At 40.2% G+C, this 15,760-nt stretch overlaps 1 protein-coding gene across 1 annotated transcript in view; it reads right to left on the minus strand.

The window, feature by feature from the left end:
* Positions 1–15,760, minus strand: part of DNAH11 (dynein axonemal heavy chain 11) — a 330,986-nt gene that overhangs the window by 24,858 nt on the left and 290,368 nt on the right. The window contains exons 68-72 of the mRNA XM_077757651.1: positions 13,405–13,531; positions 11,595–11,784; positions 10,269–10,417; positions 9,278–9,405; positions 5,068–5,295 (exon numbers count right to left, since the gene is read on the minus strand). Of these exons, the coding sequence (XP_077613777.1) occupies positions 5,068–5,295; positions 9,278–9,405; positions 10,269–10,417; positions 11,595–11,784; positions 13,405–13,531 (822 nt within the window). The remainder of the gene's footprint in view (positions 1–5,067; positions 5,296–9,277; positions 9,406–10,268; positions 10,418–11,594; positions 11,785–13,404; positions 13,532–15,760) is intronic.

Genomic DNA, 15,760 nt, shown 5'->3' on the forward strand with positions numbered 1-15,760 from the left:
TACCTGGGCGCATGGCCACCCATCAAAACACTATTTCCATCCTCCCCTGAAACCAGATGTGCCATATGACCAAGCTCTTGCCAATAGAATTTGAGAAGTGATGTGTACAATTTTCATGTCATTTACTTAAAAGGAATTTGCTCACCCTGGTTGTCACTCTTTCCCCTTTTCTGTGGGCTAGAAGGGATGACGACTAGCAACCACGGAAGCCACGAGTGAGTTATGGTAGAGGAACCTACCAGCTCGGGTGAGTGGCTGACCTCATGAAACAGAGCTGCCAGTTATATGGGAGAGAGGTTACCTCGTTTGGATCACTGTAATTTTGTGCTATACCTGAGCGAATATAATCACCTTGAGAAGTGGTTTCCTTCCAATGAAGTTAAAGTAGAATTCATTTCTGGGTTGAGAGAATGGCATATGGAAGACTGTAAGATATACACTAGATCTGTAACTTGTTTTTTTAAACACAGAGTGAAAATTAAATCCTAGCATGCTGATATGGTTATGGCTCACACAGCCATGAAATTAGAAGGTGAACTACAGTCATCCAATCTTTGGCTTAAAGGGGGTGTACTTTATTCTCAGATTTGGCAGTTTTGTGAGGCCAACAAGGATTACTTCAACTGATATTGGGCAGTAGAGGAAGATAAGGCCAGAGATAAATCTTCTTGTCTCGTCCTTTAAGGTGGTCAAATTACAGGGGCGCCTGGGTGGCTCAGTAGGTTGAGCATCTGACTTCGGCTCAGATCATGATCTCACAGTTTTTGGGTTTGAGCCCCACATCAGGTTCTGTGCTGACAGCTTAGAGCCTGAAGCCTGTTTTCTCTCTGCCCCTCCCCTGCTCATGCTCTCTCAAAAATAAATAAATGTTAAAAATAATTTTTTAATGGTCAAATAATAGCCAGTCCACATTTAAAATGGATTTGACAACCGGACTATCTACCAAGTATATTTAGCACTTTTAGGGTGGGAGTTCAGATCTGGTCTTTCAGGCAACTCCTAGTACAAGTCTAAACAAAGACTAGACTTGTTCTCTTGTTCTAAGACAAGAAGAAGCTTGTTAGTTTCTTTCTGTATCACTATCATCAGAATCCAGGATTACTACCAAACAGAGTTCTAGAACTGGTGAGGTCATCTACAATGCAGACCCAACTAAATCACTAGGACATTCTACAGCACTGGGCCATTTCTAGGTAATTAGTGGGGCTTGAAAATATACAATCATTAAACATAACATTTCCACAAACTTGAAATAAAAGACAAGCTTGTGAAAGAAGACAGAAATTATAAAATTCGGAGTACTGAAGAAAATAAACATATATTAGTTTTGCTTATGTATTTTAAATTTTTTATTCACTTTTGAGAGAGAGAGAGAGAGACAGAGACAGAGACTGAATGTGAGTGAGGAGGGGCAGAGAATCCTAACCAGGCTCTGCACTGACAGTACAGAGCCTGATGTGGGACTCCAACTTACGAACTGCAAGATCATGACCTGAGATGAAGTCAGACACTTAACCGACTGAGCCACTGAGGCACTCCTCAAAAATATATTGGTTTCAAATGTAAGAAACTTCTAGGGGATGAAATAAAAGTATCAAACTTTTACTTAGGAATTATGACCTAACAAGTTATCTAACCCCTCCCTAAATTACATAGAGTCCACAGGAAATGAAGATCCTATAATAATTATGTACCTAATTCCATCTGTATTTCATATAGTTCATTTAGTTTTATCCTCAGCACTAAAACGATTACAACTTAATACCCATTATGCTCTGATAATATAAATGCCACTGGAAGAAACTATGAATCAAGGTTTTCTAATCAGGAAAAAGTATGAGTCTACCTAACATTCTACATTTATAGGTTAGTTATATTTTTACAAATCAGGTGATGAGCAAATTAATATCAGAAAACATAAAATAGCACTGTGAATAGAGAATAGACGTCCACACACGTAACAGAGTTGTATGCACACAGATGCCAATTTTACATGCAAAGCTACCAATTATTTGTTTCTGCTGCAAATCTTACAGAAAAAGAAATCTATATTCTGACTTTAAAAATGTAGTTATTATCTGGGTGTGAAAGGAGCCTACACAGTATTCCCTTAAAACATCTTCAAAAGGCAGGTGCTACGGGCTGAAATACATAGGGAAGCAGCATCCTACAAGAAATGTTTTTTTACATCTTGGTCACTTAATGATTGCATTTCCAAAGATATTCTGGAATGCTCAAAAAAGTAAAGGAGTCATTATTTTAAAGTTTATTTATTTTGAGAGACAGAAAATATGCGCAGAGGAGGGGCAGAAAGAGAAGGAGAGACAATCTCAAGCAGGCTCTGCTCTCTCAGCGTGATCATGACCTGAGCCAAAATCAAAAGTGGGATGCTTAGCCAACTGAGCCACCCAGGCACCCCAATAAAGGACTAATATTAAACTTTATTCATTATGACCACATATATCATAGTTCAGAGATAAATTCTGATTTGGGGGTATGATTAAAAATACAAATTTAATTTGATTTGAATAATAAAGCATGTAAAAAACAAAAACACCCCCAAACAAAACAGTTCATTTGTCTGGATCCCTTGGATGCTTTTCTCATCTGAGAAGGGTACCCAGACAAATGGGTGACCAGGACTTGTTTTCCTAACCCAGATGAGTACCTAAAGTCGATGGCACCTCACTACCCTTGTCCATGCCACAGGCTTCAGCTACATAAGACCATGGCAGCTACACAGAACACCCTGGATGATAAAAGTAGCCTTGGGAAAGTCAGAAGTTTGTGATACAGATCACTAACTGCCTGTTCTAAAATATCTCACTGCTAACTTTGAGCCAGGCACATGGCTGTCCAAGATAAATTGGTCTTTTCCCAGCCTCTCTTGCAGCTAGGAAACACAATGTGACTATATGACCAGTGAGGTGAAAGGAGAAATACTATGTATTAACTCATCGGAAGCATTCTTTCAAGAAAGCAAACATGCATCATGGTCATCTGCTTTGTTCCTTCTTTCATCCTACTGTCAGGAACATGGACATGGGGACTGCCACACCTGGGACCCTGGGAAGCCCATTCTAGAAACAGTGCACCATAAAAGAATTAGACTGATAACTTTCTGTGATACACTTACCTCTGAATGACCTACCTCCAGAATCTTCATGTGGCAGAAATACTTGTAACCTTTTTTAAGCCACTGTTGTTTCATACTTCTTTCATAGGTAGACAAACACAATTCTAACTGATTAAAGGGCACTGGGAACCTACTCACAGATGACCACAGAGTATAGGTGAATACCCTTGAATTATATCATGTGGATAAAACCACATTTTGTTTTCCAACATAATGAAAGGTTAGCATTCATAAAAGACTACTCTAAAATTTTTACATTTTCCTTAGAGTTTTTGTTGGTTTGGTTTTGGCTATAGCAAGTTTGAATAGGAAGTTTATTAAATGAATAACTTTGATTATCTTTGTTTTTGCTACTTCTTTAAAAAAATTCTTTTTTATAAATAGTTTATTGTCAAGTTGGTTTCCATACAACACTCAGTGCTCATCCCTACAAGTGCTCTCCTCCATGCCCATCAACGCCCTGTCCCTCTCCCCCCAACACCCATCAGTCCTGAGTTTGTTCTCAGCATTCAAGAGTCTGATCAAATTTAGTCTTAATATTTCAGACGGTCCTTTCTACTAGATAAATATTTCCCCCTGAAGTACTTAAGAGTCTTTCCAGTAAATGTAAACTTCAGTTGATCTAAGTGGCTTTCCAGATAACTGTCAAAAGAACTGACACTTTCATGAATAAATGAGAACAGGAGAAAGGACTCTCCTATGATTATATGCAACAATTTTTTTAATGTGTATGTCCCTGGAAAGAGTATCCATAATTTTATCAGATTATCAGAGAGGTCCTTACAAAAAAAAAAGAAAGCTGAAGGACAACTGGGCTGAAGCATATTTGTTCATAAAATGCTCACTTTTCACAAAGAAAGACCACTGTTCTAGAGGGCTGGATAACTCCTGTTTAAATATAACAAAATCCCCCTTTGTACTAGCTTTGTTAAAGAGCTTGAGGATGTTCAAAGTGGTCAGAGATTATAAACTGATGGATAAAAAAATACATGCCTGCCATAGTTCACCAAAAAAAATACTGAATGTATACATTAGATTCAACAAGATTTTTTCAGTCCCTTCTGTTTACAGAGTCTACTGTGTTTATGTAGGCTATATATTAATTATTTAATTAGGTAATTAACTATGTTCTTCAAAACCGTAATCTTAGGTGGCCAATGTAATTCCTTCATAATGTTGGCTTGGGTATTGGCCCAGAAGATACTAGTGAAAAAGTGAAGCATGCTTCATAGAGAACCCTAGTATTGCTAACAAGAAACTTAATATTTACCAACAAATCTTATGTATTTCCTCTTTGGAGTTCATTCTACTTCTCCTAGTAAGACTACCATTTCCCAAAGGTGTCTAAGAAATCGGAGGTAATGGGAACTTAAAGACACAGCAACAAGGGAAACTTGCCTTAAAGATTTGATTATAATATAGATATGTGATAATTTGGCCAAGGAGAATAATGATAATCAAAGTATATTTATTAATTTATTTTAGATGGAAATGAAGATATAAATAAGGCAAATGGATATAATCTGAAAACATGATTTAAGTTTGCTAACTAGGTCTAAAACATTAAATATTATACTGAAACTCTTCTCATTACTTTTGTCACCCTCAAGAACATTAACAGGAGTAACTATGGCTTTTCCTCTTCCTGTGCTGAGATACTAGCCTGCTATGTTTTTCTTCAATAAGCAGGTTCCTCAGAAAGGGATATCATTTACTCTCCAACAGGTGGCTGTAGTTTTAGGGCAAAACGCAGATTTTTTTTTTTTTTTTTTTGGTCACTGGAATAGGTAGTGACAGATGATCCTTTGAAGAGATTAAAACACACTGATATTTCACTTCATCTCTGTCCACAAGACACATGAGTAGATAATGGCCCCATGGTTTTGTGAGAAGACCCTGACTACTGTCAGACTAGGCTTCTGCTTTCTTACCTGATCAAAGTTGTAGAGGGCAGCATGCAAATTGGCCAGCATTCCTGTGGGAGGTTCATTAGTAATTTTAATGGAATTTTCCAGGAGTCCTTGAGGGATGATGTGTTCACTTGGTGTAGGTGCAGATTCGGCACTCATAAAAACTCTGTAATCTCTGTGGCTTCCCGGGCTGAATCGTTCAAGGAGTTTTTCCAAGGTTCCTAGCCACTTGGCTACCAAGTGGACATTCTGAAAAACAGTATGGCTATAACTCCTGTGAAACTAAAGTATATTGCTTAAATTATGGAATCACAACATTTTCATATATATACATATGAAGTTATTATCATATATATCTGTATATATATATCTGTGTGTGTGTATATATATCTATATATCTATCTGTAGATATAGATATATATATATATATATCTATATATCTATATATCTATCTGTAGACAACTCAGAGGACCATGATTTAATTTTTCCTGTATTATCATGTTAGGGAAGAAAACCAAACACCAAAACATGGTGTTCTGTACAGGTGTGCATGGAACACATTTAGGGCTGCAAATCACCACAGGTTATCTTTGTAAACCCAAATCTACTTCCAACACACTTACCACTTCCAACTCCCACCGATCACCTTTGAAATGGAGTTCCTGACAATTTTCTTTGTTACAGCTTAAACTCAATCACTGAGACCTATCTGGTTAGTTTAGTCAAATATAAAAACTATAAGCTAGTAATGTATGTGACCATCCACTTAATTGTTTCTGATGTTTCATTTGTACATGAACTCAAAACGATGTGAGGGGTGAAAGGCTGGCTGAAAAAGAAATCATTCCTTGTTAAGATGCTCTGTGATTCCTAACATGTGATTTTTCTAAAACCCTAGAGCTGTCAAAAATCATGAAACAAATGTCATCATCACTTCCTGATTTTCTGCTCTATGATTCACAGTCCTCCAATACTAAATATCCAGAGTACATGGCAGGTGATGCTGTGAGAGAAGTATAAAGGCCATACCCTCACACGTTCTCTGTGAAGAAGTTCTTAAAGACTGGCTGAAACATCACCCCCAGGAATATGTAGTTCTTTCCAACAAAGAAAAACATTTAAGATTATAACAGCTACAAAAATATCCCACAAAAAAATCAAGAAGGCAAATAGGGAAGGGAATAGTCATGCAAGTATCTTTCTTTGAAACGGTTCTGTTGTAAAAAGACCTATGCCAATTCAGTTGTTCACATTATTAGGCTATTTTGCTTTGGCAGATATTGAATGCTGGTAGGCATTATAAACTGAATTAGGACCCCCAAATTTATATGTTGAAATCCTAACCATCAGTACTTCAGAATATGTCTGTATTAGGAATAGGTCTTTAAAGAGGTAATGAAGACTGGATGCAACAATTAAAGTGGGTCTTACTTTGATACTGCTTGCATCCTTCTAAGAAGAGGTGATTAGGACACACCTCTACACCTCCATATGGAAGACGGTATGGAGACACAGGGTGGAGACCATTATCTACACACCAAAGAGAGAGGTCTCAGAAGAAACCAACCCTACAAATCACTTGATCTCAGACATCTGGCCTGCAGAACTGTAAGAAATTCAATTTCTGTTGATGAAGCCATCCGTTCTGTGATACTGTGGTCCAGCAACCCTAGCAAGCTTATCAGTAAGTCAGGGCTCTGAGACTCTTGGCCTCCACACTTGCTACTAGATTACGGCAGGAGTACTTTTCACACCCAACTGTGCCACTCACACAAGTAAGCAGAAACAAAAATAATAAAATCTGTTCTGCAAGCTCAAATGTGACCTCATTCTCTATCTCACAGACTATGACAATACCTTAACTTGAGATGTTTACCTGAAACAAATGTAAAAATATTCTAGGCAGTGGCTCTGGAGTCAGGGAACAGAACCATCTCCAAGTGAGGCACCCCTGAACACAGGCACACTCTGGAGGCCAGCCTGGCAGCCATTCGTGGGGACCTCGGCTCTGAGATGGGCTAGATTCTTGTGCCTGCTTGTCCCAGGGCAGCCACGCCCGTGCAACACTTTCAGCCAATCCATGTATCTTGGAAACCATCTATTTTGCCCATGAAAATAGATTTTTTAAATCCATCATGTCAATTTACAAACCGTATGGTGTTATTTCTGAGATACAGATAGCTACCACCCTGATACCTGTGTAACAGCTATCCTCTGGAGTATGGGCTTCTGATATAATGCTAAATGTCCCACGAAGGGCTCTATCTCATCACAGTAAGTGACGACTGAAGAGTTTGGTGAAGAGCTCATGAACATGTGCAGACACATCACTTGCCTCTGCTGATAAAATGCAACGAATGTTGCACACAATATAATGAGTTCTTATCATGCTGGTCTCCTCTTTATTCAAAGTCCTGCCTCTCTTTTAAATGGCAAAGAGATACTAGAAACCCCCACAAATTAGGATGGCTAAAACCTGGGGCAATCCCTCCTCCCCAGTTATTCTATGTGATGGTAGGAACAGCTAGAAAATTACATTCTAAATTACTGGCTTACCACTAAGAACAAAAATCAAACATCTAGGATAGACATCCAAAGCCAGATTCTTCGTGAGATAAGGTCTTCTGAGATTTTTTTTTTATGGTAAAACTTACAACTTGAATTTTGGGGACAAACGGGAACTTAGCAGAGACAGAAGAGTAACAGAAACATTCTACTTTGAACACTACGTTCTCCTGAGGATGACCATACCGCTCCTAGTTTCTTCCTAGTCTGAGCTGCTGGACACATGAGAATTCTCAAAGAACTTTCTTTGGCAGGAAGATCTCAGCATCTACTCAACTATCAGAGCAACATCTTCCGTCTCGGAAAAAACAAACCCCACACTGTAACCTGGCTGACTTTGTGAGCCTCGGAGGGGAACACGCTGTCCCCAAGTCACCTTACTGAGTATCACCTGAGCAGTGGCTATTACTCTCCTGGAGGGTTATGATCTGGATGGACTTAGGGCAGCTGGTTCATGAATCCAATTTTAGTTCAAGCTGAAATGTAAACTGCATCAACCCTGGGTCCTGGAGGCACTGAGGCAGGCCAGTGTCCTATCTCTGTCTGAGGGTGGCCACATGAACTAGCAGAAAAAAAAATGGTGCTTGCCACTCAACAGACTTGAACTCGAGTACCAGCCCTGCCACTTTGCAGCTGCGTGGCCTTGAGCTCTCCAGACCACCTCCAGGCTCACTCTTCTCTTCGTAAGGGGAGGACAGCACTGATCCCGGCAGCTTTGCTATCATGATTAGAGATCATGTGTCCTCGCAAAGGGACTGGTATAAACGAGAACCTTTAGGTTCACGGGGCTGCCAATTAAATGGCTACTTCCAGACCTGATGAGACAGCCGGCGTGCCTTGCTGGAGAAAGGTCAGGGCGGCTACCATGTGCCCCCTGAAGTTGCCTGGGCTCTGCTCATTCCTGGGTTCTTGCCAGAATCCCCAGCCACGGGAGCCACTTGGGAGAACACTGGGTTAGAGTCGCAGACCCATGTAATGCTAGCCCTAAAAGGGACAAAGGGGTTATCTACTCTAATCTTCTTACAAACAAAGGAAATGTAACACAACTATTTAGGGGCAGGGGCAGAGTTGTAAGAGGTACTATATGCAAAAATGCTGTCACTTTAAATGTTTATTTTTGAGAGAGAGCACACAGGGGAGGGGCAGAGAGAGAGAGAGGGAGACAGAGAATCTGAAGCAGGCTCCATGAAGTTATCACAGAGCCTGCTGTGGGGCTCGAACCTGAGATCCTGACCTGAGATGAAATTAAGAGTTGGATGCTTAACCAACTGGGACGCTCAGGCGGCCCAAAAATGCTCTGTGAGCTTGAAAAGCGACTTGCAAATGTGAGGTTTTAGGACACGGGCTTTGGCAATCTATACAAGCCTTAGTCCTCACGCGCTACTAGAATATTCCAGATATCTGTAAGTCAAGAGAATAAGAGGGTTCCTGTAATATTTTAAATTTTGAAGCACAACGACTAGAAAACCTCTCAAAAGATGACAGCTATCCTTGTCAGCAGAGTCCCTGATCACCTTTGGAGGTGTCATCAGCAGAGGGAACCCCGAGGACTTGGCAAACCACCACAGGTCACGAGGAAGGATCACTCCTGTCAGCCAGGACAATTCTGCACTGTCCCTTCCCCTGTGTTCATTCCCAGCGTTGTCCGTGAAGACGGAATACTCACTTGGAGTATGACCCAGTGTCCGCCTTTGGAAGCTCTCTCCAGTGCCTTTTCCGCCACCGTCTCCTGACCTTGTCCTAAAGATACGTTGTGGAATTTTCCCGAGTCAATCGTAAACCCGAGCCTTTTGCCTGTGAGAGGAGGATACAACATGGCGAGAACAAGAGTGAATCAAGGACCGATGAGAAGGGCGTGGAATTCTGTGGCCCAGGGCCCATCTGTGGTGATTGCTGCCACCTTCTAGGTCACTCTCCCGAACGATCCAAACTAAACTTCTGTCATTTCCACAAGGAGCATTTTGAGCTCTCAACAGCCGCCTCCTTATGAGCATTAGCTAAGCCTGTGGAAATAAGTTCCTCTGGTTTTATGGTAATGAAGCTTTTGACATTTTGATAGATGGCAAGTATTGTTACTGAGCTTTATTAACTCTTGCAGGAGTAGCAAAGCATTTCCCGCATAAAAAGGAGCAACATGTGGTAGATATCACATCATTTTTTGAACAAATTGGCTCATTGGGTAAATGCAGGAGCCTCTCACCTTGTGGCCATGCTTGAATCGAGCACAGTCAGGTCACAGCTCTATTAACCTGGTATTCTCGGAGCAGGCTGTGGGGAATAGTAATCCAGAGCACAAAGCGGCAGTGCCTTGCACAATCGAATAGGGTTGCTTTAATGACCACTATTTAGTCACAGGGGGCACAAGATTACACTAGCATGGAGAAAATTGCCCTCTGGCCCTTATATAGTCAAAAGGTGGAAAACAGTACAAAAGAAACTTGCATTATGCCAACCAGAGGAATGTTCCATTTGAGCATTTCTTCAGACTACGGTGTTATTAGCCTTACATTTTCACATGCACTCAATCTCCAACAAATGAAAAAGGAAAGAGAGGGAGGGAGATAGAGAAAGAAACTAAGGTAACCGTGAACTGAGAGAAGGTCGGGAGGGCCCTGGGCGAGAGGGGGCATGGGGAGGCAAGCCTTCTGGCCGCTCACCAAGGATCTCTAGGTCTTTAAGGGCGTCCACCCCTGGAGAGAGAATGAAGAAGACCGGAGTGGCTGGGCTGCTTTCTTCAAATGCTTTAACTAAGTCCAATCTGGTTCTCCCCACATATTTTATACCCAGTTTTTCCTCCACAAAATTCCTGTAAAAAAGGATAATGCAAAAGACAGGATCAATGCTGGTGACCTTGAAAAGGGCTACAACTTGGATCAGCTTAAATCGCAGGCACAGGAAGGACGCAAACCATGTTCATGACATGGGATGTTTTTATACAACGCTATGAATCTGGCTAGATTTCTAATGCATTAAAGTCAGTGAAATCCCTCTCTGCTTTAGAAGCTCTGAAAATCAGAAGCTGACATTCCATTCTGGGGGCTACTGAGACCCCCCTCTGAATACCACCAGCTGCCTGCCTATGGCTTTGTATCCCCCAAATCTCCTGCCAGATCCCCCATTACTTATTAACAGTTCATTAGATTTGCCACAGTGCAATTTTCCGGCCTGCTGGGCTTCTCATGAATATACAAATGCTTTTTGGGGTGTTTCTAACACAGGGAAGCTCAATTAAGCAGGGATTATTTTCCAGCAGCATCAGAGTTTAGCAGAAAGTAAGTGCCACTAAGCAGAATTAACTTGTAAAGTAGGGTATGCAGAGGCTTCTGCAAAGGGGAAACTAGCTGGACAAAGTGGAGGGAAAAAACCAGAGGTGCGCGAATGCTCTTAAAGGAAAGCACCAAAGGAAGGGAGTTGAGAACTCTTTGGTTGGTAAATTCAAATGAGAACATGACTTGCGTGAATTAAGCAGCATATTACTAGTCAGGAGTCGAGAGGGCAAAGAGAAAGGACACACAGACGGAGATGGAGACAGAGATTCCTGCTTTAAATTGCTCTGGTTGTAAAGTTATAGGACTATTAGTGTCTCCATGAAAGGAATTCATTTTTGTTTGATGGGCAAAATCTTCAGAGCCCAAATGCCACCACTAAATAAAGACAATGGAAACTGCACTGGCATAATGCATGCCCCTGGCCTCTGAACTCTGATGACACCCATTGCTCTTGCTAGAATATTTCCAGTGGTTCCCTGTCTCCCCTCCTGATGTCTCAAGTAAGGTTTTCAGGAAGGATGGGCTCAGTCTGACTAGAGACTAGCCCAGGTTGGTGTAGTTAGTTTCAACAATAGTAGTGATTACAGGATCATAATTTCAGCAGAACCGTTTCTCATCAATATGGACCATAAATGCCTCCACCAGATACTCCGGCCCCTGAGACCAGGTGTCCTCTAAGTTAACTTGTACTTCCGAAAATGCTAACTGCCCCACCTGAGAGCATATGTCATTCTGTCAGGGCGCACTGCTCTCAAAATAATCAGCTTCTGTATCAAACTCTTCTTCTTCCATTCTTGCGGTAACTTCTCTTTTTCTGGACACTCGGATTCTGCCCACTTCCTCCACTGTTTGGCAGATCCTTCCACATCTCGGTCTATGCCTCGAAATTCTTCCATCAGGGCTACTGCCTGCCATAGGACAGGGGAACAGATGGGAATGGTGTAAATGGCTTAAGAGTCTGAGATAAAGACTAGCGGATGTATTGGATCCTGTGTGAACAAGCTGTGCTGGATCACCTGCATTTCCTCACCAGGTTTACTCTGCACCCTTTTCTCTCTTGCTAACAGGGTGACCCGTAAGGATTATTTGAACTAAACTCTCACTTCTCTGGCCTGGTTGGGTTTGGCCAAGAGGAAGCACTGGCAAGAGACTAGACGGCTGGAACAGAGAGAAGCAGGGGTATTTCTTCCTCGGCTCTTTCTCTGTGGTGACAGTTTGGCAGTGGCTGTGTTCCTCTACCGAATGCCACAGCTCCTAGCGGGTGGCTCTCTCCCATAACTTCATTTCTCAACAGTTTCAATAACAACTCCTTTTTCCTTTTTTTTTTTTTTTTCCATCCCCATTCCTGGTCTGATTCCCTTAGTCTTCTTCCCATCTATGATAATATATTCTTTGTAAAACTCTTTTTCTTTTATCATCCCTTTGAATGAGACCCTGAGTGACCAACAACTGGACTTGAATTCATAATTCTAAACAATTCAAAAACTCCATTAAAAATAAATCTAACTATACTATAAAAATAAGGGATGATGGTCATTTCCAATGGACAGAAATGTTTCCCTCTTAGAAAGAAAAGTGTGGCAAAGGTTAGCCTATGATGAGTGTCTTTAAGGAATCCCAGAGTCTAGGAGAATAAACTCTTAACAATAGGACCTTCTGACAGAAAAATGGGATAAGGATTGACTGATAACTGAGGTGATGAATAATCAATGCTTTTTTTCTCTACAATATTCTGTTCTGCTTAAACACTTTACAAGGAAAATAAATTACTGTGTCGTTGTGTAAGTAACAAAACTATTGGTAAAAAGTGGATGAATATAAAGAAGAAAAGAGCGCTGGGGTGGCTCAGTTGGTTGAGCATCCAATTTTGGCTCAGGTCATGATCTGTGTATGCATCAGGCTCATTGGTGTCAGTGTGAAGGCCACGCCAGATCCTCTGTCCTCCTGTCTCCCTGCCCCTCCCTCACTTGTGCTTTCTCTCTCAAAAAATAAACAAACTTAAAAAAAATACAAGAGGGGGCACCTGGGTGGTTCAGTCAGTTAAGCATCCAACTTTGGTTCAGGTCATGATTTTACAGTTCGGGGGTTCGAGCCCCGCATCGGGCTCTGTGCGGACAGCTAGCTCAGAGCCTAGAGCTTGCTTCAGATTCTATGTCTCCCTCTCTCTCTGACCCTCCCCTGCTCATGCTGTCTCTCAGAAATAAATAAAACATTAACAATTTTTTAAAAAATAACTGGTTTTAGGGAAGTTGACAAAAATGTTCCCTTCTGTTCTTGACTTTTATCAGAGTTCCTGCAGACTGTATTTATTCACTTCCCCGCTCATAAATAGGTCAAAAGTTCTTTTATCTCCAAAGAAGAAATTAATCACCTTATAATTCAGTAATACACAGATGAATTGAAGAATATCACATCACATATTTCTGCAAATGAAATAGTACATATCACTTGTATCTTTTAAAACATTTCTACTTTGAGAGAACTGAGATATAAGATTTAGAAAGTGAAAAAACATCTTCCTAACATACCTTTAGGGCACTCCACGACTGAGTTGTTAGGAAATCAACAGGACTTGAATAAGTGTGTTCAACTTTGAATCGAAGCAGGAAATCCAATTCAAGAGGGTCTATCTCTCTCTTTCTTAACAAAATCTTTAGGGTACACAAAATTGAAAAGGGCCATTTAGTTTATATCAAAATCACAACACAGGAGGTAGTCACCATTTAACAGATGTGACTGAAAAGGCAGAACCAAGTCTGCTGAGAATTCCTATAGGTATATATCTGTTCTAAAGTTAAATTGAGAAATCTTAGATTAAATCCATGATCACTAAATCTGACTGATAATCTAACAGCAAATAATTATGAAGACTGGTTTATTCCAATTTTAACACATGCCTATTAGCAAAATATCTGAAATATTTGTTCATACTTATGCTTTTACTGTGAACTCAAACTTGTCCTAGAACTTGTTACACGGGGACACCTGGAATGCTCAGTCCATTAAGCGTCCAACTCTTGGTTTTGGCTCAGGTCATGATCTTACAGTTTCATGAGTTCGAGCCCCACATTGGGTTCTGCATGGACAGCACGGAGCCTGCTTGGGATTCTTGCTCTCTCCCTTTCTCTCTCTCTCTGCCCCTCCCCTGCTCACGTGCTGTCTGTCTCTCTCAATATAAATACATTTTTTAAAAGAGATTTTAAAAAGAAATCTTGTTACACAAATTAAGAAAGCCTGAGGTGATGATGGACTGAATTACTAAACAGAAGGTAGAACTAATATTATAATTTAGTCATGATATAGAAATAACTAATAAACTATGAAATATATGAAATATTTTTATTATATATGAGATTATACTGAGAAAAAGTAGAAATTATTGTTTTACAGATACAACTAAACAAACACAGTATAAATAGAAATAAACTTTAGACACCTACAACATCCATAGAAAGAACATTTTGGGGGAGACAGCAAGATGAAATATTCCCAAATTTTACCTAAATATTATAATATCCTATAAAGTTAAATAGGTAAAATGTTTGAGTTTTATGCTATTTTATTTTATTTATTATTACTTTTTAACGTTTTATTTACTCCTGAGAAAGAGAGACAGTGTGAGCAGGGAGGGTCAGAGAGAGAAGGAGACACAGAATCTGAAACAGTTTCCAGGCTCTGAGCTAGTTGTTAGCACAGAGCCCGACACAGGGCTTGAACCCACGAACTGTGAGATCATGACCTGAGCTGAAGTCAGACACTTAACCGACTGAGCCACCCAGGCGCCCCGAGTTTTATGCTATTTGAAAACTCTAGATATTTTCAAAATGCATTATCAGTGGTTAACACATTAAAAGACTATTTTATTTGATTAATTGATTTTTTCTTAATTCAATTTATTTCAATAAATAATTGCCATATATATAAAGCTTTGATTTACAGAAACTGTCAGGATTTGAGATAAGCTATAATTTATCTATGGCTTCCAAGGAGAAAGTTTTAAATAGATGTGCATATGTGTGTATGCATGTCTCATATATTCTCATTCCTGGCTTTTTACTGCTAATGAGTAATATGTATAAAAGCAAAAAATTAATTTTGTAGTGTCTTGCTCCTATTTATCACATACATTATGAAACACCTACACCTATATATTCTTATATAACCCAAAGGAATCGACAATGACCAAAAATATTGAGAGTAATAGTTTATCATTATTAACAGCAGGTATTTATAAAATGCCTTCTTTGGACAAAGCACTTTGGAGGAAACAACACAGACCAGGCATGGACTTCATTGAGAATGGGTTGATAGAAAAAGGTACACAGCAAACAAACTAATAATGGACAAGATGCTTATTTCATCTAGGCATGTAGTCCTCGATGTTTTCTTCTTATTGGAGGCACCTTAATTAAAAAAACTCTTTTGCTGGAGTCCATATTAAAAAAATATGTAATAAAAGGATGGTAAGTATCACTGAAGGTGGCAATGTGAAACCTGGAGCTCATTTACCCATTCACTTGTTTTTAAAGGGATAGAGAAAATCCTAGAACTGTCCAGATGTGGACCTATAATTCGGATCTTAAAGAATCTCTGGGTGCCTGGGTGGCTCAGTCAGTTAAGCATCCAACTTTTGATTATAGCACAGGTCGTAATCTCACAGTTGTGAGATTAAGTCCCGATTTGGGCTCTGTGTTGGGCATGGAGCCTGCTTAAGATTCCCTCTCCCTCTCCCTCTGCACATATGTGCTATTTAACAAAAAAAAGAATCTTCCTGGTAATATATGGGAGGCTCAGCACAAGACCTAAGAAGTGAGGAGGTGTCATTGATCTGTTTTTCAGGGTGATCACTTGATGTGGTGGCTTACAGTGCATAACCTCCC

Source organism: Crocuta crocuta, unplaced genomic scaffold (assembly GCF_008692635.1).
Source record: "Crocuta crocuta isolate KB4526 unplaced genomic scaffold, BGI_CrCroc_1.0 scaffold62, whole genome shotgun sequence".
Lineage (NCBI taxonomy): Eukaryota > Metazoa > Chordata > Mammalia > Carnivora > Hyaenidae > Crocuta > Crocuta crocuta.